At 46.5% G+C, this 24,936-nt stretch overlaps 1 protein-coding gene across 1 annotated transcript in view; it reads left to right on the top strand.

The window, feature by feature from the left end:
- Positions 1-21,373, top strand: part of TMEM266 (transmembrane protein 266) — a 91,533-nt gene extending 70,160 nt beyond the window's left edge. Inside the window, exons 9-10 of the mRNA XM_068537251.1 lie at positions 18,798-18,860; positions 20,249-21,373. Of these exons, the coding sequence (XP_068393352.1) occupies positions 18,798-18,860; positions 20,249-20,841 (656 nt within the window). The 3' untranslated portion in view covers positions 20,842-21,373. The remainder of the gene's footprint in view (positions 1-18,797; positions 18,861-20,248) is intronic.
- Positions 21,374-24,936: the final 3,563 nt, after the last annotated feature.

Genomic DNA, 24,936 nt, shown 5'->3' with positions numbered 1-24,936 from the left:
GCAGGCTGCACAGGCTCCCGGGAGGGGAGGTGTGGATAGTGACCTGTGCTTGCACACAGGATTCTTGGTGGCTGTAGCAGCAGCCTTAGCGTTTCATGCCCGCCTCTGGTGTCCACACTGATAGCCGTGGCTCGTGACCATCTCTCAAGCTCATTTAGGTGGTGCTCTGAATCTCCTCTCCTCACACACCCCGAAACAATGGTCTCTTGACTCTTAGGCAGTTCCAGACTTTTTCCCAGACTCCCTCCCAGCTAGCTGTGGTGCACTAGCCCCCTTCAGGCTGTGTTCATGCAGCCAACCCCAGTCCACTCCCTGGGATCTGACATCTGAAGCCTAAGCCTCAGCTCCCAGCCCTCACCTGCCCCGGTGAGTGAGCAGATAAGCCTCTCAGGCTGGTGAGTGCTGGTCGGCAGCGATCCTCTGTGCAGGAATCTCTCCGCTTTGCCCTCTGCACCCCTCTTGCTGTGCTCTCCTCTGTGGCTCTGAAGCTTCCCCCTGCCCACCCCCCATTGCCACCAGTGAAGGGGCTTCCTAGTGCGTGGAAACTTTTCCTCCTTCACAGCTCCCTCCCCGAGGTGCAGGTCCCATCCCTATTCTTTTCTCTCTGTTCTTCCTTTTGCCCTACCCAGGTATGTGGGGAGTATCTTGCCTTTGGGAAGTCTGAGGTCTTCTGCCAGCATTCAGTAGGTATTCTGTAGCAGTTGTTCCGCATGTAGATGTGTTTTTGATGTATTTGTGGGGAGGAAGGTGATCTCCACGTCTTACTCCTCCACCATCTTGAAGGGCCTCCTGTTTTGTTTTTAGATTCCACATAAAAGTGAGATCATACCTTGTCTTTGTCTGACTTATTTCACTTAAGCATAATGCCCTCTGGTCCATCCAGTTTGTTGCAAATGGCAAGATTTCATTCTTTTTTACGGATGAATAACATTCCATTGTATGTATATGTGCGTGTATGTATGTATATGTATATATCACATCTTCTTTATCCATTCATCTATTGATGGACACTTAGGTTGTTTCCATATCTTGGCTACTATAAATAATGCTGCTATGTACATTGGGGTGCATGTATCTTTTCAAATTAGTGTTTTTTTCTTCAGATATATACCCAGGAGTAGAATTGCTGGATCATATGGTAGTTCTTAGTTTTTTGAGGAGACTCCATACTGTTTTCCACAGTGGCTACACCAATTTAGATTCCCACTAACAGTGTACTTGGGTTCCCTTTTATCTGTCTTCTCGCCAACACTTGTTATCTCTTGTCCTTTTGATAATAGCCATTCTAACAAGTGTGAGGTGATATCTCACTGTGGTTCTGATTTACATTTCCCTGATGATTAGTGAAGTTGAGCACCTTTTCATGTACCTTTGCCCTATTGTATGTCTTCTTTGGGAATATGTCTATTCAGATCCATTTTTTAATTGGATTGTTTTTTTTTTTTTTGCTATTGAGTTGTATGAGTTCTTTATATATTTTGGATATTAACTCTTATCAGATATGATTTGCGAATATTTTCTCCCATTCGGTAGGTTGCCTTTCATTTTGTTGATGGTTTCCTTTCCCGTGCAGAAACTTCTTAATTTGGTATAGTCCCAGTTATTTTTGCTTTTGTTCCTTTTGCTTTTAGTGTCAAATCCAAAAACGCATTGCCAAGACCAATGTCAAGGAGTTTACCTACTGCCTATATTTTCTTCTAGGAGTTTTATGGTTTCAGGTTTTACAATCAAGTCTTTTTTTTTTTTTTTTGACTCTTATTTGATTTTAATTTTTTATACAGCAGGTTCTTATTAGTTATCTATTTGATACATATTAGTGTATATGTGTCAATCCCAATCTCCCAATTCATCCCACCACCACCCTCTCTCCCCGCTTTCCGCCACTTGGTGTCCATACATTTGTTCTCTACATCTGTGTCTCTATTTCTGCCTTGCAAACTGGTTCATCTGTACCATTTTTCTAGATTCCACATATATGCATTAATATATGATATTTGTTTTTCTCTTTCTGACTTACTTCACACTGTATGACAGTCTCTAGGTCCATCCACATCTCTACAATTGACCCAATTTCTTTCCTTTATATGGCTGAGTAATATTCCATTGTATATATGTACTACATCTTCTTTAACCGTTTGTCTGTTGATGGGCATTTAGATTGCTTCCATGACCTGGCTATTGTAAATAGTTCTGTGGTGAAGGTTGGGGTGCATGTGTCTTTTTGAATTATGGTTTTCTCTGGGTATATGCCCAGTAGTGGGATTGCTGGATCATATGGTAATTCTATTTTTAGTTTTTAAGGAACCTGCATACTGTTCTCCATAGTGGCTGTATCAATTTACATTCCCACCAACAGTGCAAGAGGGTTCCCTTTTCTCCACACCGTCTCCAGGATTTGTTGTTTGTAGATTTTCTGATGATGCCCATTCTGACCAGTGTGAGGTGATACCTCATTGTAGTTTTGATTTGCATTTCTCTAATAATTAGTGATGTTTGAGCAGCTTTTCATGTGCCTCTTGGCCATCTGTATGTCTTCTTTGGAGAAATGTCTGTTTAGGTCTTCTGCCCATTTTTGATTGGGTTGTTTGTTTTTTTAATACTGAGCTGCATGAGCTGTTTATATATTTTGGAGATTAATCCTTTGTCCATTGATTCATTTGCAAATATTTTCTCCCATTCTGAGGGCTGTCTTTTCATCTTGTTTATAGTTTCCTTTGCCATGCAAAAGCTTTTAAATTTCATTAGGTCCCATTTGGTTATTTTTGTTTTTATTTCCATTACTCTAGGAGGTGGATCAAAAAAGATCTTGCTGTGATTCATGTCAAAGAGTGTTCTTCCTATGGTTTCCTCTAAGAGTTTTATAGTGTCCAGTCTTACATTTAGGTCTTTAATCCATTTGGAGTTCATTTTTGTGTATGGTGTTAGGGAGTGTTCTAACTTCATTCTTTTACATGTAGCTGTCCAGTTCTCACAGCACCACTTATTGAATAGACTGTCTTTTCTCCATTGTCTATCCTTGCCTCCTTTGTCATAGATTAGTTGACCGTAGGTGCGTGGGTTTATCTCTGGGGTTTCTATCTTGTTCCATTGATCTATATTTCTGTTTTTTGCCAGTACCATATTGTCTTGATTACTGTAGCTTTGTAGTATAGTCTGAAGTCAGGGAGTGTGATTCCTCCAGCTCTGTTTTTTTCCCTCAATATTGCTTTGGCTATTTGGGGTCTTTTGTGTCTCCATACAAATTTTAAGGTTTTTTTGTTCTAGTTCTGTAAAAAATGCCATTGGTAATTTGATAGGGATTGCATTGAATCTGTAAATTGCTTTGGGTAGTATAGTCATTTTCACAATATTGATTCTTCCAATCCAAGAACATGGTATGTCTCTCCATATGTTTGTGTCATCTTGGATTTCTTTCATCAGTGTCTTATAGTTTTCTGAGTATAGGTCTTTTACCTCCTTAGGTAGGTTTATTCCTAGGTATTTTATTCTTTTTGTTGCAATGGTAAATGGGAGTGTTTCCTTAATTTTTCTTTCTGATCTTTCGTTGTTAGTGTACAGGAATGCAAGAGATTTCTGTGCATTAATTTTGTATCCTGCAACTTTACCAAATTTATTGATTAGCTCTAGTAGTTTTCTGGTGCCATCTTTAGGATTATCTATGTATAGTATCACGTCATCTGCAAACAGTGACAGTTTTACTTCTTCTCCAATTTGTATTCCTTTTATTTCTTTTTCTTCTCTGATTACTGTGGCTAGGACTTCCAAAACTATGTTGAATACTTGTGGTGAGAGTGGACATCCTTGTCTTGTTCTTGATCTTAGAGGAAATGCTTTCAGTTTTTCACCATTGAGTATGATGTTTGCTGTGGGTTTGTCATATATGGCCTTTATTATGTTGAGGTAGGTTCCCTCTATGCCCACTTTCTGGAGAGTTTTTATCATATACAGGTGTTGAATTTTGTCAAAAGCTTTTACTGCATCTATTGAGATGATCATATGGTTTTAATTCTTCAGTTTGTTAATATGGTGTATCAAATTGATTGATTTGCATATACTGAAGAATCCTTGCATCCCTGGGATAAATCCCACTTGATCATGGTGTATGATCCTTTTAATGTGTTGTTGGATTCTGTTTGCTAGTTTTTTGTTGAGGATTTTTGCATCTATATTCATTAGTGGTATTGGTGTGTAATTTTCCTTTTTTGGAGTATCTTTCTCTGGTTTTGGTATCAGGGTGATGGTAGCTTTGTAGAATGAGTTCGGGGAGTGTTCCTTCCTCTGCAAGTTTTTGGAAGAGTTTGAGAAGGATGGGTGTTAGCTCTTCTCTAAATGTTTGATAGAATTCACCTGTGAAGCCATCTGGTCCTGGGCTGTTGTTTGTTGGAAGATTTTTAATCACAGTTTCAATTTCAGTGCTTGTGATTGGTCTGTTCATATTGTCTATTTCTTCCTGGTTCAGTCTTGGAAGGTCATACCTTTCTAAGAATTTGTCCATTTCTTCCAGGTTGTCCATTTCATTGGCATAGAGTTGTTTGTAGTAGTCTCTTAGGATGCTTTGTATTTCTGTGGTGTCCATTGTAGCTTCTCCTTTTTCATTTCTAATTTTATTGATTTGAGTCCTCTCCCTCTTTTTCTTGATGAGTCTGGCTAAAGGTTTATCAATTTTGTTTATCTTCTCAAAGAACCAGCTTTTAGTTTTATTGACCTTTGCTATTGTTTTCTTTGTTTCTATTTCATTTATTTGTGCTCTGATCTTTTTTTTTTTTTTTTTTTTTTTTTTTTTTTTTTTTAATGTCTGAAACATTTATATTAACATATTTCCATACAAATAACCCAATGAAAGTTTAGTATTAGTTGTTTTGTTTGTTTGTTTTTTTATACTGCAGGTTCTTATTAGGCATCAATTTTATACACATCAGTGTATACATGTCAATCCCAATCGCCCAATTCAGCACACCACCATCCCCACCTCTCCGCAGTTTTCCCCCCTTGGTGTCCATATGTCCATTCTCTACATCTGTGTCTCAACTTCTGCCCTGCAAACTGGCTCATCTGTACCATTTTTCTAGGTTCCACATACATGCATTAATATACGATATTTGTTTTTCTCTTTCTGACTTACTTCACTCTGTATGACAGTCTCTAGATCCATCCACGTCTCAACAAATGACTCAATTTCATTCCTTTTTATGGCTGAGTAATATTCCATTGTATATATGTACCACAACTTCTTTATCCATTCGTCTGCTGATGGGCACTTAGGTTGCTTCCATGACCTGGCTATTGTAAATAGTGCTGCAATGAACATTCGGGTGCATGTGTCTTTTTGAATTACGGTTTTCTCTGGGTATATGCCCAGTAGTGGGATTGCTGGGTCATATGGTAATTCTATTTTTAGTTTTTTAAGGAACCTCCATATTGTTCTCCATAGTGGCTGTATCAATTTACATTCCCACCAACAGTGCAAGAGGGTTCCCTTTTCTCCACACCCTCTCCAGCATTTGTTGTTTGTAGATTTTCTGATGATGCCCATTCTAACAGGAGTGAGGTGATACCTCATTGTAGTTTTGATTTGCATTTCTCTAATAATTAGTGATGTTGAGCATCTTTTCATGTGCTTCGTGGCCGTCTGTATGTCTTCTTTGGAGAAATGTCTATTTAGGTCTTCTGCCCATTTTTGGATTGGGGTGTTTGTTTCTTTGATATTGAGATGAATGAGCTGTTTATATATTTTGGAGATTAATCCTTTGTCCGTTGATTCATTTGCAAATATTTTCTCCCATTCTGAGGGTTGTCTTTTCGTCTTGTTTATGGTTTCCTTTGCTGTGCAAAAGCTTTGAAGTTTCATTAGGTCCCACTTGTTTATTTTTGTTTTTATTTCCATTACTCTAGGAGGTGGATCAAAAAAGATCTTGCTGTGATTTACGTCAAAGAGTGTTCTTCCTATGTTTTCCTCTAAGAGTTTTATAGTGTCCAGTCTTATATTTAGGTCTCTAATCCATTTTGAGTTTATTTTTGTGTATGGTGTTAGGGAGTATTCTAATTTCATTCTTTTACATGTAGCTGTCCAGTTTTCCCAGCACCACTTATTGAAGAGACTGTCTTTTCTCCATTGTATACCTTTGCCTCCTTTGTCATAGATTAGTTGACCATAGGTGCATGGGTTAACCTCTGGGCTTTCTATCTTGTTCCATTGATCTATGTTTCTGTTTTTGTGCCAGTACCATATTGTCTTGATTACTGTAGCTTTGTAGTAGAGTCTGAAGTCAGGGAGTCTGATTCCTCCAGCTCCATTTTTTTGCCTCAAGACTGCTTTGGCTATTCGGGGTCTTTTGTGTCTCCATACAAATTTTAAGATGATTTGTTCTAGCTCCGTAAAAAATGCCATTGGTAATTTGATAGGGATTGCATTGAATCTGTAGATTGCTTTGGGTAGTATACTCATTTTCACAATGTTGATTCTTCCAATCCAAGAACATGGTATATCTCTCCATCTGTTGGTATCATCTTTAATTTCTTTCATCAGTGTCTTATAGTTTTCTGCATACAGGTCTTTTGTCTCCCTAGGTAGGTTTATTCCTAGGTATTTTATTCTTTTTGTTGCAATGGTAAATGGAAGTGTTTCCATAATTTCTCTTTCAGATTTTTCATCATTAGTGTATAGGAATGCAAGAGATTTCTGTGCATTAATTTTGTATCCTGCAACTTTACCATAGTCATTAATTAGCTCTAGCAGTTTTCTGGTGGCAGTTTTAGGATTCTCTATGTATAGTATCATGTCATCTGCAAACAGTGACAGTTTTACTTCTTCTTTTCCAATTTGTATTCCTTTTATTTCTTTTTCTTCTCTGATTGCCGTGGCTAGGACTTCCAGAACTATGTTGAATAATAGTGGTGAGAGTGGACATCCTTGTCTCGTTCCTGATCTTAGAGGAAATGCTTTCAGTTTTTCACCATTGAGAATGATGTTTGCTGTGGGTTTGTCATATATGGCCTTTATTATGTTGAGGTAGGTTCCCTCTATGCCCACTTTCTGGAGAGTTTTTATCATAAATGGGTGTTGAATTTTGTCAAAAGCTTTTTCTGCATCTATTGAGATGATCATATGGTTTTTATTCTTCAATTTGTTAATATGGTGTATCACATTGATTGATTTGCGTATATTGAAGAATCCTTGCATCCCTGGGATAAATCCCACTTGATCGTGGTGTATGATCCTTTTAATGTGTTGTTGGATTCTGTTTGCTAGTATTTTGTTGAGGGTTTTTGCATCTATATTCATCAGTGATATTGGTCTGTAATTTTCTTTTTTTGTAGTGTCTTTGTCCGGTTTTGGTATCAGGGTGATGGTGGCCTCATAGAATGAGTTTGGGAGTGTTCCTTCCTCTGCAATTTTTTGGAAGAGTTTGAGAAGGATGGGTGTTAGCTCTTCTCTAAATGTTTGATAGAATTCACCTGTGAAGCCATCTGGTCCTGGACTTTTGTTTGTTGGAAGATTTTTAATCACAGTTTCAATTTCATTACTTGTGATTGGTCTATTCATATTTTCTATTTCTTCCTGATTCAGTCTTGGAAGGTTATACCTTTCTAAGAATTTGTCCATTTCTTCCAGGTTGTCCATTTTATTGGCATAAAGTTGCTTGTAGTAGTCTCTTAGGATGCTTTGTATTTCTGCGGTGTCTGTTGTAACTTCTCCTTTTTCATTTCTGATTTTATTGATTTGAGTCCTCTCCCTCTTTTTCTTGATGAGTCTGGCTAATGGCTTATCAATTTTGTTTATCTTCTCAAAGAACCAACTTTTAGTTTTATTGATCTTTGCTATTGTTTTCTTTGTTTCTATTTCATTTATTTCTGCTCTGATCTTTATGATTTCTTTCCTTCTGCTAACTTTGGGTTTTGTTTGTTCTTCTTTCTCTAGTTTCTTTAGGTGTAAGGTTAGATTGTTTACTTGAGATTTTTCTTGTTTCTTTAGGTAGGCTTGTATAGCTATAAACTTCCCTCTTAGAACCGCTTTTGCTGCATCCCATAGGTTTTGGGTCGTCGTGTTTTCATTGTCATTTGTCTCTAGGTATTTTTTTATTTCCTCTTTGATTTCTTCAGTGATCTCTTGGTTATTTAGTAACGTATTGTTTAGCCTCCATGTGTTTGTCTTTTTTACGTTTTTTTCCCTGTAATTCATTTCTAATCTCATAGCGTTGTGGTCAGAAAAGATGCTTGATATGATTTCAATTTTCTTAAATTTACCAAGGCTTGATTTGTGACCCAAGATGTGATCTATCCTGGAGAATGTTCCGTGCGCACTTGAGAAGAACGTGTAATCTGCTGTTTTTGGATGGAATGTCCTATATATATCAATTAAATCTATCTGGTCTATTGTGTCATTTAAAGCTTCTGTTTCCTTATTTATTTTCATTTTGGATGATCTGTCCATTGGTGTAAGTGAAGTGTTAAAGTCCCCCACTATTATTGTGTTACTGTCGATTTCCTCTTTTATAGCTGTTAGCAGTTGCCTTATGTATTGAGGTGCTCCTATGTTGGGTGCATATATATTTATAATTGTTATATCTTCTTCTTGGATTGATCCCTGGATCATTATGTAGTGTCCTTCCTTGTCTCTTGTAACATTCTTTATTTTAAAGTCTATTTTATCTGATATGAGTATAGCTACTCCAGCTTTCTTTTGATTTCCATTTGCATGGAATATCTTTTTCCATCCCCTCACTTTCAGTCTGTATGTGTCCCTAGGTCTAAAGTGGGTCTCTTGTAGACAGCATATATATGGGTCTTGTTTCTGTATCCATTCAGCCAGTCTATGTCTTTTGGTTGGGGCATTTAATCCATTCACGTTTAAGGTAATTATCGATATGTATGTTCCTATGACCATTTTCTTAATTGTTTTGGGTTTGTTTTTGTAGGTCCTTTTCTTCTCTTGTGTTTCCCACTTAGAGAAGTTCCTTTAGCATTTGTTGTAGAGCTGGTTTGGTGGTGCTGAATTCTCTTAGCTTTTGCTTGTCTGTAAAGCTTTTGATTTCTCCATCAAATCTAAATGAGATCCTTGCCGGGTAGAGTAATCTTGGTTGTAGGTTCTTCCCTTTCATCACTTTAAGTATATCATGCCACTCCCTTCTGGCTTGCAGAGTTTCTGCTGAGAAATCAGCTGTTAACCTTATGGGAGTTCCCTTGTATGTTATTTGTCGTTTTTCCCTTGCTGCTTTCAATAATTTTTCTTTGTCTTTAATTTTTGCCACTTTGATTACTATGTGTCTCGGCGTGTTTCTCCTTGGGTTTATTCTGTATGGGACTCTCTGCGCTTCCTGGACTTGGGTGGCTATTTCCTTTCCCATGTTAGGGAAGTTTTCGACTATAATCTCTTCAAATATTTTCTCTGGTCCTTTCTCTCTCTCTTCTCCTTCTGGGACCCCTATAATGCGAATGTTGTTGCGTTTAATGTTGTCCCAGAGGTCTCTTAGGCTGTCTTCATTTCTTTTCATTCTTTTTTCTTTAGTCTGTTCCGCAGCAGTGAATTCCACCATTCTGTCTTCCAGGTCACTTACCCGTTCTTCTGCCTCAGTTATTCTGCTATTGATTCCTTCTAGTGTAGTTTTCATTTCAGTTATTGTATTGGTCATCTCTGTTTGTTTGTTCTTTAATTCTTCTAGGTCTTTGTTAATCATTTCTTGCATCTTCTCAATCTTTGCCTCCATTCTTATTCCGAGGTCCTGGATCATCTTCACTATCATTATTCTGAATTCTTTTTCTGGAAGGTTGCCTATCTCCACTTCATTTAGTTGTTTTTCTGGGGTTTTTTCTTGTTCCTTCATCTGGTACATAGCCCTCTGCCTTTTCATCTTCTCTATCTTTCTGTAACTGTGGTTTTTGGTCCACAGGCTGCAGGATTGTAGTTTTTCTTGCTTCTGCTGTCTGCCCTCTGGTGGTTGAGGCTATCTAAGAGGCTGGATGGGAGGCTCTGGTGGTGGGTAGAGCTGACTGTTGCTGTGGCGGTCAGAGCTCAGTAAAACCTTAATCCACTTGGCTGTTGATGGGTGGGGCTGGGTTCCCTCCCTGTTGCTGTGGCGGTCAGAGCTCAGTAAAACCTTAATCCACTTGACTGTTGATGGGTGGGGCTGGGTTCCCTCCCTGTTGGTTGTTTTGCCTGAGGCAACCCAACACTGGATCCTACCCGTGCTCTTTGGTGGGGTTAATGGCAGACTCTGGGAGGGCTCACGCCAAGGAGAACTTCCCAGAACCTCTGCTGCTAGTGTCCTTATCCCCACGGTGAAACAGAGCCACCACTCGCCTCTGCAGGAGACCCCGCCAACACCAGCAGGTGGGTCTGGTTCAGTCTCCCCCAGGGTCACTGCTCCTTCCCCTGGGTCCCGATGCACACATTACTTTGTGTGTGCCCTCCAAGAGTGGGGTCTCTGTTTCCCCCAGTCCTGTCAAAGTCCTGCAATCAATTCCCACTAGGCTTCAAAGTCTGATTCTCTAGGAATTCCTCCTCCCGTAGCCGGACCCCCAGGTTGGGAAGCCTGACGTGGGGCTCAGAACCTTCACTCCAGTGGGTGGACTTCTGTGGTATAAGTGTTCGCCAGTCTGTGAGCCACCCACCCAGCAGTTATGGGATTTGATTTTACTCTGATTGCGCCCCTCCTACCGTCTCGCTGTGGCTTCTCCTCTGTCCTTGGACGTGGGGTATCCTCCTTGGTGAAGTCGGGGTCTTCCTGTCAATGATTGTCCAGCAGCCAGTTGTGATTCTGGTGCTCTCGCAAGAGGGAGTGAGAGCACGTCCTTCTACTCCGCCATCTTGGTTAATCCCCTGTGCTCTGATCTTTATGATTTCTTTCCTTCTACTAACTTTGGGTTTTGTTTGTTCTTCTTTCTCTAGTTCCTTTAGGTGTAAGGTTAGATTGTTTGAGATATTTCTTGTTTCTTGAGGTAGGATTGTACTGCTATAAACTTCCCTCTTAGAACAGCTTTTGCTGCATCCCATAGGTTTTGGATCGTCATGTTTTCGTTGTCATTTGTCTCTAGGTATTTTTTGATTTCCTCATTGATTTCTTCAGTGATCTCTTGGTTACTTAGTTACATATTGTTTAGCTTCCATGTGTTTGCTTTTTTTACGTTTTTTTCCCTGTAGTTTATTTCTAATCTCATAACGTTGTGGTCAGAAAAGATGCTTCATATGATTTCAATTTTCTTAAATTTACTGAGGTTTGATTTGTGACCCAAGATGTGATCTATTCTGGAGAATGTTCCATGTGCACTGAAGAAAGTGTATTCTGCTATTTTCGGATGGAATATCCTATAAATATCAATTAAATCTATCTGGTCTATTGTGTCATTTAAAGCTTGTGTTTCCTTACTAAGTTTCTGTCTGGATGATCTCTCCATTGGTATAAGTTAGGTGTTAAAGTCCCCCACTATTATTGTGTTACTGTCGATTTTCTCTTTCATGGCTGTTAACATTTGCCTTATGTATTGAGGTGCTCCTATGTTGGGTGCATATATGTTTATAATTGTTATATCTTCTTCTTGGAGTGATCCCTTGATCTTTATGTAGTGTCCTTCCTTGTCTCTTGTAACATTCTTTTTTAATTAATTAATTTATTTTTGGCTGCGTTTGGTCTTTGTGGCTGCATGCAGGCTTTCTCTAGTTGTGGCGAGTGGGGGCTACTCTTTGTTGTGGTGCGCAGGCTTCTCATTGCAGTGTCTTCTTTTGTTGCGGAGCACAGGCTCTAGGTGTGTGGGCTTTAGTACTTGTGGCACGCAGGCTCAGTAGCTGTGGCTCACGGACTGCAGAGCGCAGGCTCACTAGTTGTGGCACACGGGCTTAGTTGCTGCCCGGCATGTGGGATCTTCCCGGACCAGGGCTCGAACCCGTGTCCTCTACATTGGGAGGCAGATTCTTAACCACTGTGCAACCAGGGAAGCCCCTCTTGTAACATTCTTTAAAGTCTATTTTATCTGATATGAGTATTGCCTCTCCAGCTTTCTTTTGATTTCCATTTGCATGGAGTATCTTTTTCCATCCCCTCACTTTCAGTCTGTATGTGTCCCTAGGTCTGAAGTGGATCTCTTGTAGACAGCATATATATGGGTCTTGTTTTTGTATCCATTCAGCGAGCCTGTGTCTTTTGGTTGGAGCATTTAATCCATTCACATTTAAGTTAATTATCGATATGTCTATTCCTATTACCATTTTCTTAATTGTTTTGGGTTTGTTTTTGTAGGTCCTTTTCTTTTCTTGTGTTTCCCACTTAGAGAAGTTCCTTTAGCATTTGTTGTAGAGCTGGTTTGATGGTGATGAATCCTCTTAGCTTTTGCTTGTCTGTAAAGCCTTTGATTTCTCTGTCAAATCTGAATGAGATCCTTGGCAGGTAGAGTAATCTTGGTTGTAGGTTCTTCCCTTTCATCACTTTAAATATGTCATGCCACTCCCTTCTGGCTTGTAGAGTTTGTGCTGAGAAATCAGCTGTTAACCTTATGGGAGTTCCCTTTTATGTTATGTGTCATTTTTCCCTTGTTGCTTTTAATAATTTTTCTTTGTCTTTAATTTTTGTCAGTTTGATTACTGTGTGTCTTGGCATGTTTCTCCTTGGGTTTATCCTGCCTGGGACTCTCTGCGCTTTCTGGACTTGGGTGGCTATTTCCTTTCCCATGTTAGGGAAGTTTTCAACTATAGTCTCTTCAAATATTTTCTCAGATCCTTTTTCTCTCTCTTCTCCTTCTGGGGCCCCTATAATGCGAATGTTGGTGCATTTAATGTTGTCCCAGAGGTCTCTTAGGCTGTCTTCATTTCTTTTCATTCTTTTTTCTTTATTCTGTTCTGCAGCAGTGAATTCCACCATTCTGTCTTCCTGTTCACTTATCCATTCTGCCTCAGTTTTTCTGCTATTGATTCCTTCTAGTGTATTTTTCATTTCAGTTATTGTGTTGTTCATCTCTGTTTGTTTGTTCTTTAATTCTTCTAGGTGTTTGTTCTTTAATTCTTCTAGGTCTTTTTTAAACATTTCTTGCATCTTCTCGATCTTTGCCTCCATTGTTTTTCCGAGGTCCTGGATCATCTTCACTGTCATTATTCTGAATTCTTTTTCTGGAAGGTTGCCTATTTCCACTTCATTTCATTGTTTTTCTGGGGTTTTATCTTGTTCCTTCATCTGGTACATAGTCCTTTGCCTTTTCATTTTGTGTGTCTTTCTGTGAATGTGGTTTTCGTTCCACAGGCTGCAGGACTGTAGTTCTTCTTGCTTCTGCTGTCTGCCCTCTGGTGGATGAGGCTATCCTACATTCAAGTCTTAATCCATTTTGAGTAGATTTTTGTTTATGGTGTAAGAGAGTGGTCCAGTTTCCCCAGGACCACTTATTGAAGAGACTGTCCTTTGCTCATTGTGTATTCTTAGCTCCTTGTTTGTAAATAAGTTGACCATACATGGGTAGGTTTATTTCTGGGCCTTAATGCTTTTTTTTTTTTTTTAATAATTTATTTATTTTATTTATTTTTGGCTGCATTGGGTCTTCGTTGCTGCGCACAGGCTTTCTCTAGTTGTGGCGAGTGGTGGCTACTCTTGGTTGTGGGGTGCGGGCTTCTCATTGCGGTGGCTTCTCTTGTTGCGGAGCATGGGCTCAAGGCATGCAGGCTTCAGTAGTTGTGGCGCATGGGCTTAGTTGCTCCGTGGCATGTGGGATCCTCCCGGGCCAGGGATTGAACCCGTGTCCCCTGCATTGCCAGGCGGATTCTTAACCACTGCGCCAAAGGGAAGTCCCAACCTTAATGCTTTTTTTTTTTTTAAAGGAATTCCTTTATTTTATTTATTTATTTATTTATTTATTTATTTATTTATTTATTTATTTATTTATTTATTTATGGCTGTGTTGGGTCTTCATTTCTGTGCGAGGGCTTTCTCTATTTGCAGCAAGCAGGGGCCACTCTTCATTGCGGTGCACGGGCCTCTCACTATCGCAGACTCTCCTGTTGCGGAGCACAGGCTCCAGACGTGCAGGCTCAGTAGCTGTGGCTCACGGGCCTAGCTGCTCCGCAGCACATGGGATCCTCCCAGACCAGGGCTTGAACCTGTGTCCCCTGCACCGGCAGGCAGACTCTCAACCACTGCACCACCAGGGAAGCCCCTTAATGCTTTTTAAACAAGGGGCCCCTCAAGTTATGCAGCTGGTCTTGTGTCTCAACCCTAATTTTTCCAAAATGAGAATAGTAGTGGAAGCACAGCTTCACTGAGAGGAACTGAACATTCAGTCATACACACTGCCCTCAGCCTGGTACACAGCAGGTGCTCAGTGAATAGTAGTGTCCCCCCTCAGTGAGGGCTGCTGAGCTGTGGAGCAGCAAGTTGGAGTTTGGGAATGGGAGTCCCGACCAGGAATCAGGGTTTCCCTCTGGGCTTTGGGGCCTGGATCTACACAGGGCGTGTGGGTGTGCAGTCCTGACCCCCACCCCCGTGCTGGCCAGTCCTGTTGCCTATGGGAGGCCCAGCTGACTCACCACCCTTTTGCTCCACCTCTGCCTTGCTGGGTAGGTTGGGGCCCTGCCCAAGGAGCAAACCCCACGTAATGAGCATTGCCACCACAGCACCCGACCGGCTTTAAGAGGATTAGTCAGGATGGCTTTGCAGAATGTTCACACCCTAGGAAGAAAGGTGCCGGGCAGCCGAGAGCAGCTGCCACAGAAATGACCCAAGACTTTGGGGCTGGCAGGGAGCACCATGGGCCGGGGTTTCAGGGAGGTGAGGGACAGCCCCAGGTTAGACTTGACCTTCATTATCTCAGTGAAACATACAGCTCACCAGCATGTAGATATTTCTTATTCCCGTTTTACAGGTGAGGAAGCTGAAGCTCAGAGTGGCTAGGGACTTGCCTAAGACCACACAGCAAATGTCTGCAGAGCTGAGGTTGGCACCTGGGCTCTTTTGTCCTGGAGCCTGTGTTTGTACCAACCCTTCTTTCCTACCCCTCCAGGGTCAGCCAACCCAGTCCTCCTGTGAGGCAGTTCCTACATGGCCCTAGGGCTCCTTGGTGCCACATCAAAACAAACTGTGAGGCAGGGGGTTATTCTTAAGTGGAAGGTGGGTAGTCCCATGTTGAGGCTGACTGATGGCCTCTTCCTGGCCACAAGCATCTGTGCCTGCCTCTCTTCCCTCCCCCCAGGCTCCCAGACACCCAGTAGTCACTAGTCTCTGGGCAGGAGGTACCAGGGACTGAGAGCAAGGCTGTGTGCTGCAGGGTGCAAGGAGCATCTAAGAGGGTGAGGGGAATGGTCCTGGGAGGTCTTGCATGCCCCTGACCCGGCCATAGTCACTGTTCAGTCATCCTATTTATTGGCGGCTAGTATACGCCAAGCCCCATGCTAAGTGCTGGGGAGACTCTGAGTAAAATGTGGCCCCTGCCCTCTAAGGCTCTTGGGCCCCTGTGTGGATGGGGACAGAACTCCAGCCCAAGTGGTCAGTTGTGGAGAAGGGGGCCTGCCTGAAACAGGGGTGGGGGGGGCGGGCGGGCAGCATCAGCCCTGCTAGGGAAGCCCGGGCAGGCCTTGCTCTGACTTGTCTTAAAGGTCACTCTGAGGCCCCTGTGTGGGTACATGTTTGGAGCAGAGGAAGCAAATACAGACTGGACAGGCCTGCGGTGGCTGCCTGGAGACCTAGGTTCTGTGTCAGGCGTGTCCATGGAGTGAGCAATCCCATTCATTAATCCCGCAGGCATGACAAGAGTCCAAAGGGGAAAGCACGAGGTCTGACCTAAGGCTGGACTATGGGCCATAGCAGAGGGCATCTGGGGTCCCTCAACTGGTCAGATTCAGCAGCAGTTGCATCGTTGGTAAGGATGGAGAAGAAGCATGGAGAAGTGACCAGGGTCCCAGCCTGGGTGGGCAAGGGAACCATTCACCAAGATGGAGGTGGAGGGAGAAACTGAGTTCAGTTTTGGACATGTTGAGTCAGAGGTAGCTGGAGGTCATCCAGGTGAAGCTGTCCAGTTGGCCAGACAAGTCAAAAGCTCAGGAGAGATATCTGGGCTGAAGGTCACCTGGCCTAGGTTATTTTTATCAATGGCTTGGATGAAGATGTGAGCATCCTCAAATAGTCAACACTGAGACAGGAGAGAGAGAGAGAGAGAGAGAGAGAGAGAGAGAATACCTTAGTAGACTGAATCAAGATTCAGAATGCTTTCAGCAGGCTCTGGGCTGAAACCAGCAAGCTGACATTTGCCTGAGATGATAAACATGACATCCTCTGGGGGGGTTACACAGCCACAGCATGGCGAAGGCCTGGCTGGCCTGGCCTCAGCTCCTGCAGAGAAGACCTGGGCATTGATGTTGGCCACGAGCTCGTGAGTCAGCAGAGTAGGGCGGTTGCTAAACCCACTTGGAGGAGGTTAGGCTGCATTAGGGGAATGATCACACCGGATCTTGGGAAGGACCCATCTGTTAAACAATCCCAGCCTTGCAGGACAGCAGTGAGGATTAAAGGAGATCGGTGTGTGAAGTGCCGAACCTGCAGTCCAGAGCTTTGAAGGGCACAGTAAACACTAGCTCCCTCCTCCCTCCTCCTCCCCCCATCTTGGTCTCATCTAGAGCCCACAGTGAAACCTTGAGTGGAGAGGCTGGAAAACTGGGGAGGGGTGAAAAACGGACAGGGGTTTCTCAGGAGAAGAGACTTCTCAGGAGGGATGTGAGGGCTTTTTAAGTGCTGGAAGGTCTGTCATACAGACTGTGAGTAGAAATGGGCTTAGCCTTGGTACCTGTGGGGGCCAGAGCAGGATCTGCAAGGCTTCACATAGCAGGCTCTTCCTGATGAGACGGAGACTGGCTGCCTGACCCAGGAGGGGACGTCCCTAGGAGGCCCTGACTGTGCTCCTTGGAGGTAGAGGGTCAGGCACACGGACCCTGTTGAGCACAGATGAACCTGATTATTAGAGCTGCTCAACAAAGAGGTAGGAGTCCCCTTCCCTGAGGTGCGCAGGCCGTGGTGGGGAGAGCCCCCCGTCAGGCGGGGGTTGAGGTGATTCCCGCACTGGGGGTTCGGAACCTAGCTCAGATGCCTCCGGTCCCTTCCCACTCTGCTCTGACTCTCACCTCTTGGAACTTCAGGGCTGGCAGAGGGGTCGGGAGCCAGCTGTTGCAATCTCTAAGAGCCCCGCCGGCCCCCTTGTGGTACAGATAAAGAAACTGAGGCCCAGAGAGGGGCTGTGACCTGCCCAGGTTCCCATGGTGGGCCAGTGGCAGCACCAGCGCAAGAGCCCAGGCTCTGGGTTTTCCTCATTCACTCCAGGCAACCTCCTGAGAGTGGCCCCTTTGGGATTCATGGGTCTGTGGATACTTCAGCTGAGTTCATTGTCCTGCCCATGTCACATGGCCCTCTACAGCCCCATCACAGGTGCCTGCTGCCATGGCCTCAGGATAAAACCAAGATAAGTGACCAGAACCTCCCACCTCCCACCACCCAGGGTGGCCTGCAGGGCTAGACAGCATTTACAACATAAATTATGAAGGCCCATGGAGGAGAGGGTTGCTGTCTGATTCTGAGGCAGCGTTGCTGGTTGATCCTGAAGCAGGGCCTGGAGCCGGCCTGGGGCCCCTCCCTCAGCTCAGGCATTAATGAAACACACACTTTTTTTCATTAAAAAAAAAATGAAATGACCACAGGCATTTGACGATCAAAAGAGGCCAAAAAAGCTTTTAAGAGCCAGGTTGCTGTGTGTGCTGCCACCTGGTCTCCCAGTGTCAGGGCAGACTGGCTTCTGCAGCCATCTCAGGTGTGCCCAGGAAGGGGGCCACAGAAAGCATCAGGCCCAATCAGCTGCCGACCATGGCTTCTTGGGGTGTGGACCCCAGTCCTTCCCTTCTGCCCCATCAGGCACCACCCAGCCTCCCTCAGGGCCTGTCTTCCTCACCCGGGCACTGCGGTCTCTGTTCTCCTGTCTTAAAGTCTGACACCTTCTCAGCCACTCTCCCCGCAAGCTTGGGAGTGCCTCACACCTGACCATGTTCACACTTTCCTGGGGCTCCTCACTGCACTTGGGGCAAGGCTAAGCTCCTTTTGGGGTCTCCTGTCGTCTGCTTTTCCTCCTTTGGTCAGGCCTCTCTGTGAAGTTCTCACCTCTCCTCTCTCCATTCCTTCCCCACCCCTTCAGGACAATGAACCAACATTTCTTTGAGACCCTGTTCCCTTGCCATCTCCCTTGACCTGGACAGCTTTACACCTTCTCATTTGTTATTCATTCAATAACTATTTACTGAGCACCCACCATGTGCTGGGAACAGTGTAGGGGGTGGGCATGCCCAGCGCCCATGTCCATTCCTGTACAGCGTGGAAGACCGAGGGGGCTGTCGCCGATGATCAGCCTCTGCACCTGACTGTGTGTGGCTGCGAATGGGGCCTTGAGGCTTTTGCACTGAGGACAGCATTCCCGGTGACCCTGAGAACCTCAGATGGATTCAGAGACTCAGGACATCCAGGCAGGGAAAGCCCTGAGGAACTATTTCCATACACCTTATCTCAGAGAGGGGGAAACTGAGGACAGAGAAGGAAAGGGCCTGTTCATGTCACACAGCAAGCTGGATGCTCCCTGATACCCAGTCCAGCCCAGCCCTGGGGCAGATGAGACATGCGGTCCCCCACGGAGGACCAAAGCGTCAGGGAGCTTGTGGGAGACAAGCGCCTGCCTCCCCTCGTGGTAACGGGGGTAGGGGCCGGAGTACTGGGGGAGGAGCGCGAACTGGCCACAGCCCCTGCCTCTTGGACTCTCCGGCTCACCATCACACTCACCCTTCTCTGTCCCCACCTCCATAGAAGCTGCAGTGAAAGATGACATGAACAGCTACATCAGCCAGTACTACAATGGGCCCAGCAGTGGTAAGTCTGTGTCGGCGGCTGTTCTGCACGTACCAGAGCTTCTGTGTGGCCCTGCGCCAGAGGTGACCCTGGCAACCCCTAACACGCAGGTTAGGGACAACTCGACCTGGCTGTCCATCTCCCAGCACCTGTGAACCATAACTGCAGGCAGAGTTCAAGGCTCCCAGCAAACTCTAGCGCTAGAGCTGTGGGTGCTGGGGTGGGAATGCTCTGGGCTCACCAAAGAGAGCTGCATGGGGGACCCTGGAATGGAAGGGGGCTGTAATCTAGACGTCTAAGTGACCTCAGCGCCTCCCAACCTGAGAACCTTTCAGGATGAGCATGATGGGGGTGAGATAGCGTAATTGGGCTCGAGAAGCAACAGGCATTGGGCATGTCCTTGCTTGATTTATGTTTCATTCCTGCACTTCAGAAAGTCTTAGGGGACCTAGTGGTTTTCACTTATAGGAAAGGTTGAGTTTAAAAATAGTACTCAGTCCTTCAATGTCTTGTTTCTCCTTAGCCAAAGTCTTGAATCTTGTAGTTTGGGTTTCACAGCCCTTAAATCCCAGTAAACTCCGTTGTAAGGCTAGACTCCCTCTTCTGTCTCCTCTTCCGAAGCCTTATCTAACCTGCTGATCTCAAAGACCACCATCTCCCAGTACACTCTCCCCACCACTTTAGAGAGAAACCTTGATCACACTACACCCACTATGATTCAGCCCCTTGATACTTCTCACTTAGAGAAAAGACATTTTGAGGTGTCCTCCAGCCTCCCCCTACAATGCATCATATAGAGATTAATCAGTCTTCTGAAGGCACAGCTCTGGTCATGTCACTATCACACTGGACCCATTTAAAACTTTGACCCCCTCTGACCATGAAATTCAAATTCCTTGTCGTGGCACACCATGCTTTCTGAGTTAGGATGGGCTAGGTTATGCCACAGTGGCTATAACCCCACATCTGTGTGGTTTAAATAAATCAATGAAGGCCCATGGCACACTGGCCAGGGGCTCTGTGCCCAGGTTGTCATCTTTACTCTAGCACCCAGCAGGCAGAACAGCTGTCACCCGTTCCAGAACAGTGTTGACTGCCAGAGCAAAGCGCGTCTGGTTTACATAGCTTCTCTGGGAAATGCCACTGGTCAGTTCTTACAGATGATTGGCCAAGGCACGCACTTGTCCGCACTTGTCCGCACTTGAGTTCAGCAAGATGGGGAGGCATAATCCTCCCTCAGGGCAGTCAGTGAATATTGGAGAACTGGACCGCCTACCAAGACCTCTCCCAGCAAAGCCCATTCACACTCACTGCCCACCGTCCAGCCCCATTCCTAGACCCGCCCCCATCAGGGCACGCAGAGGTGTGGCAAGGGCGGAGTGTGACCAGCATCCCCTCCTTCCTTGCAGACAGCGGTGCCCCAGAGCCAGCTGTGTGCGTGGTCACCACGGCGGCCATAGACATCCACCAGCCCATCTCCTCTGACCTCTTTTCGGTCGATGTGCCCCTGAAGCTTGGCAGCGATGGTACCTGCGCCAGCGCCACCTCTGAGAGCGCCTCCCGCTCCACTCGCGGCTCCGTCACCCGGGCCCAGAGCGACAGCACCCAGACGCTGGGCTCCTCCACGGACTGCAGCACCGCCCGCGAGGAGCCGTCCTCTGAGCCTAGCCCCTCCCCCCTGCCACTGCCGCCACCACCTCAGCAGGAGATGGCAGAGGCCACAGTCCAGGACCTGTTGTCCTCCCTGTCAGAGGAGCCCTGCCCATCCCGGAGGGCCTTGGACCCAGCCTCCCTTGCCCGGCCCAGCACAGCGGGCTTGGCCCAAACCAGCCCCGAGCTGGAGCACAGGGTAAGTCTGTTCAACCAGAAGAACCAGGAGGGCTTCACTGTCTTTCAGATCAAGCCTGTCATCCATTTCCAGCCTGCTGCACCTGTGCTGGAGGAGAAGTTCAGATCTTTGGAATCCAAAGAGCAGAAGTTGCACAGGGTCCCTGAAGCCTAGAGCCTGCGGGCAGGCTGGCAGGGAGCGGGGCAGACAGCCCTCTCACGCTCTCCCAGGGCCCTGGAGGCTACCGGGGCCACATGAGGGGCCCAGGAGCCCTCCTGGCCTCCCTCAGGGTGCTGCCTGCCTCCGGGAGGTGACGCCAGGCCAGGAGGCCACACGCCTCAGACCTCAAAGCCCAGAGCTGGCGCCTCCTCTCACCCTGCTCAGGGGAGGGTGGTGCTCGTGGCTGGGGTTTTTTTAAACCACTTTTACAAAAACCAGCCTGTGGCCCAGCTTCAGCAGGGCAGAGTGCGGGGGCCAGCTCAGCCTCTTCCGTTGCCTTTGTTCCCGATGCCCACCCCGGACCCTCGGGAACAGCACTGTGAGCAGGGGCTATCCAGCCCCACCCCCAAGCCGTCTTTTCCAGGAATCCTGGGTGGAGCCAACACAGTCACACACAGACCACCATCTGAGCCTATTTCATTTGTCCTCAGTCTCCCATTTAGGCATGAGCATTTCTGAGTCTTTTCAAGACAAATCTAGTTTTCACCTTCACAGGACATAAAGGGATGGATCTGAAGGTGGGTGGGAGGGTCGGGGGGTGGGGGGACAGCCATTTTCCAATCTTGGCTTTAATAATAAAAACCACCTGCACTGAGACTTCCAGTTGGCAGAGGTGTTCCTTTGGTTGCTAGTCCAAGTGAGGACCCCAGAGTGGCTTGTTTGGGTTCGAGTTGGCCTTGAAAACCAACCCAGGGAGCCCCAACCCCTCTCTGGTGTCCCCGAGGTTTTTATAGAGTGGAAGGAGCCCTGGGCCTCGGGAGGGAAGCACTCACACTGCCTGCCTGTGTGACTGTCAACTAGTACCGTCCCTTCCCTCATCTCCCCACCAAAATGGAGCTCAGACTACTGTGTTCCTTGCTGACGACTCCCAGACGCAGCTCACTGACGCAGGGCTCCATCCCTCAGGGATCTTGAACTTAGCAGGTCCAAAGCTGAGCATGATATCTTGCCTGCAGCCTGCGCCTCCTCCCGGGTTCCCAGCCAGGGCACCACCATCCACCCAGCCATGAATGTGAATGAATGTTGGCTCCCTTCTCATTCCCCCACAAGCAGTCACGAATGCTGGCCATTCTGCCCTCCAAGTCACCTGCCCCAGGCCCCATCATCATCACAGCCCTGCTAAGGCCCAGGCCCAGCTCTGGCTCCACCCTCCTCCAATCAGTGTGTCCCCACCCGGGCTGCTGAGCCTGGTCACTGTCTCCCTTGCTGAAAAGCCTCCAAGGGATTCTATGACCACTATGTTTCATTTTATATGTCCAGAAGAAAAAGGGAAGATAATTTTTTTCATTTCAAGGGCTCCCAGTGCCTCAGCTGAGTTTCTTGGTGGGGTCACGACTCCTAAATGAGCTGGCTTGCCTGCCCCCTGGCCAACCCTCCCAACCTGCTCTTCCTCCCCTCCCTGTGTGTGCAGGTTGTTCTCACTGCTCAGGTGTCTCACTAGTAGGTCAGGGTGTCCTCCCAGCTCCTGTGGCCCCTTGGACTCACCCTGACAGACAGTGCAGTCAGTGATCCCCTGGCTTGGTCAGCATCTGCATCCCTGCTTGCCTCCCCTTGGTCCTCAAGGTCAGGGATCAGGCCCGAGTCCCATTAAAACCCTAGAGCCCTGCGTAAGGCCACAGGCTTGGGCACAGAGTCACTCAGGAAAGACGGCTGAATTGGAAAAAAGGGAGGGAAATTACCACATGCAGACAAAGAACACCCTCATGATTCGTGGGGAGATCAGCACTTGTCAAAAAAGATATTAAAGGGAGCAGTGTCCAACCAAGCCGTTTTGGGGTGTAATCTGAGGCATTCCAGTCACCAGCAGCATAGTTACAGCTTCCATTACTGAGCACTAAGGCCTCTACACACTTGGGCTCCTTTAACCTTCTGATGACCCTGTGAGGTGGTAACACGGCCCATTTTACAGGTGTAGCGCCCAAGGCTGAGAGGTTTAAGAAACTTCTCTGAGGTCAAACACTAATAAGAGAGGCACTGAAACTGGAGCCCACATCTGCCTGGCAGTGTGCTAGGTGCTAGGACTCCCAAGTTTTAGAGCTTTTGGAAGTTAAGTGGTCACTCTTAGATTTTGTCACATGATGGGCTGGAGGGCATTACCTGATTTATAATCTCTAGGGCAGGAGTCAGCAGGGTCTGTTATTGGCGGTCTGCATCTGCTGGACTAGAAACTGCTACCCTCCTTGGCCAGGCCCAGCTTGCTAAGCTGTGATGCCTTCTTTGCTGACTTCCCGTCACCCCAGCTTGTGGGCTAGTGCTGGCTACCCAAACAGGTAAATGAGCCTGTCCTGTGCCAGAGGTGAGCCCCAGCTCCTAGCTGGCACCGCCTCTGCTGTGGACTTCTACTGCAGAGAAAACCACAGGACAGGGAGGAAAGCAACGGGGTAAGATGCTAGGCAAATGGCCCCTGCTCTCTGCCTCAGTTTCCCCACCTAGAAGACCTCCACTTTTAAAAGCTGGTTTCTTAGGGTATTTACAAATTGCGGTGAGGTGAAATTCTGCCTGAGCACTCACTGTTGCCTTCCTGCTTGAACAGGCAGTAGCAGTGTTAGAACTGCCGCACAAGCAGATGAAGACTGGGGGCAGAGATGCCAAGAGGTGGTCCCACCTCTCCGAGAACAGAGTCTACAGTCACCTAGTTAGAGGGTGCACACAGACAGAGGAAGCCACTCACCTGTCTGAGGACAGGCGCAGGGCAGTCTGTCACAGCCTGGAGTGCAGGAGGTGGAGAGTAAAAGCTTTGGCTTTCACGGTTCCCCCAGGTGCCACAGCCCAGAGTTACGGCTGGCGGGCAGCTGGGGACCGGTGAAGATGGAGCCTGAGCACCCGCTGGGAGGTTTGCAGCTCTGGGAAGTAGCTCCCCTTGCTCGTCCACCCATTCAGAGAGCCCACTCTGGTGCTCTCCCAGAAGAGAGGAGGCTCTGGTAACAGCTGCTGTCTCCTATAAGCCAGCAAGAGGGTGATAACAGTAACGGCTCCCATTTATTCATTTCCTGTTGCGATGAGTGCTCTTTGCGGCGTTCCCTTTTTATCACAGCCTTGCAAACTGGGTGCTGTTTTCCCTGCTTTACAGAGGAGAAAACAGACACAGAATGATTAATTAAATGACTTGCCCAAGGGCATACAGCTAAACTACCGGCGGGATTCAAACCCAGGTCTGTCTAGGTTAGATGCCATGCTGGATATGCTGAAACGAACTGTGGGGAATTAAACCAGGTGTCGTCAGGAGAGCCAGAGAGAGAAATCAGCCTACGTGGCCCCTGAGGCTGGAGGGACCCGCTCACCCTCTCTGCAGAGCCCTGTGGCTCTCCTCCCGCAGGGCCAACCTCCTGGCTCCGCCCTGCCACGAAGCTGGAGAGGAGCCAATCCTGTGGCCAGGGTGCCACCCTGACCTGCCAAACCTGGCAGCGAAGGCAAGGCTGAGAGCCACCAGTACTGGTGGCCAGCCCCCAAGGCAGCTTGGCCAGAGCCCTGCAGGCCTGGCTCAAAGTCCACCCAGGACTGGGGAGCTGTAAGGCCTTCCCTGAATGACACAACTGGCCCCTCTCCAGTCAGCCCTGGGCAAGTCCTCCAGCCCAAACCGTGGTTTTTCAGATCAAGTCACACAGACTGGGGTTTTTCACAGACCCTGGACAATTAGAGGCTGGTGGCCAGGAATTCTCTTCGGCGTGGTGGGTGTTTATTCCATCAGTGACGCTCAGCTCAGGAACACCTTTCTGACTCCAAGCTCCTGACTGGGGCTGCCTCCACGTTCCTCTCTGGTGTAATTTCCTCATCTCTAAAGAGACTAAAGGTGGGGCTGTACACTCTGTGGGCTGGGGAGAGCCTCAAATAAGATGAGATCCAAGGAAGCCTTCTTAAAAACAAAGTTATCTTACTAACAAGTCAATAGGACACTTGCATAGTGTTGCTTAACAAGGATACCCAACAACTCTGGGAGTTAACCCCAGGTTTTGAAAGGACATCTCAGGGCAGGAGAGAAGTCTGGATCACTCCACCTCCACCCTCCACCTCAGATGCTGTGGTGCATACAGGGTGTGCCAAAGCCCTGGA

Source organism: Eschrichtius robustus, chromosome 1, assembly GCF_028021215.1.
Source record: "Eschrichtius robustus isolate mEscRob2 chromosome 1, mEscRob2.pri, whole genome shotgun sequence".
NCBI classification, from domain to species: Eukaryota; Metazoa; Chordata; class Mammalia; order Artiodactyla; family Eschrichtiidae; genus Eschrichtius; species Eschrichtius robustus.
This window is presented reverse-complemented; position numbering and strand designations above follow the sequence as displayed.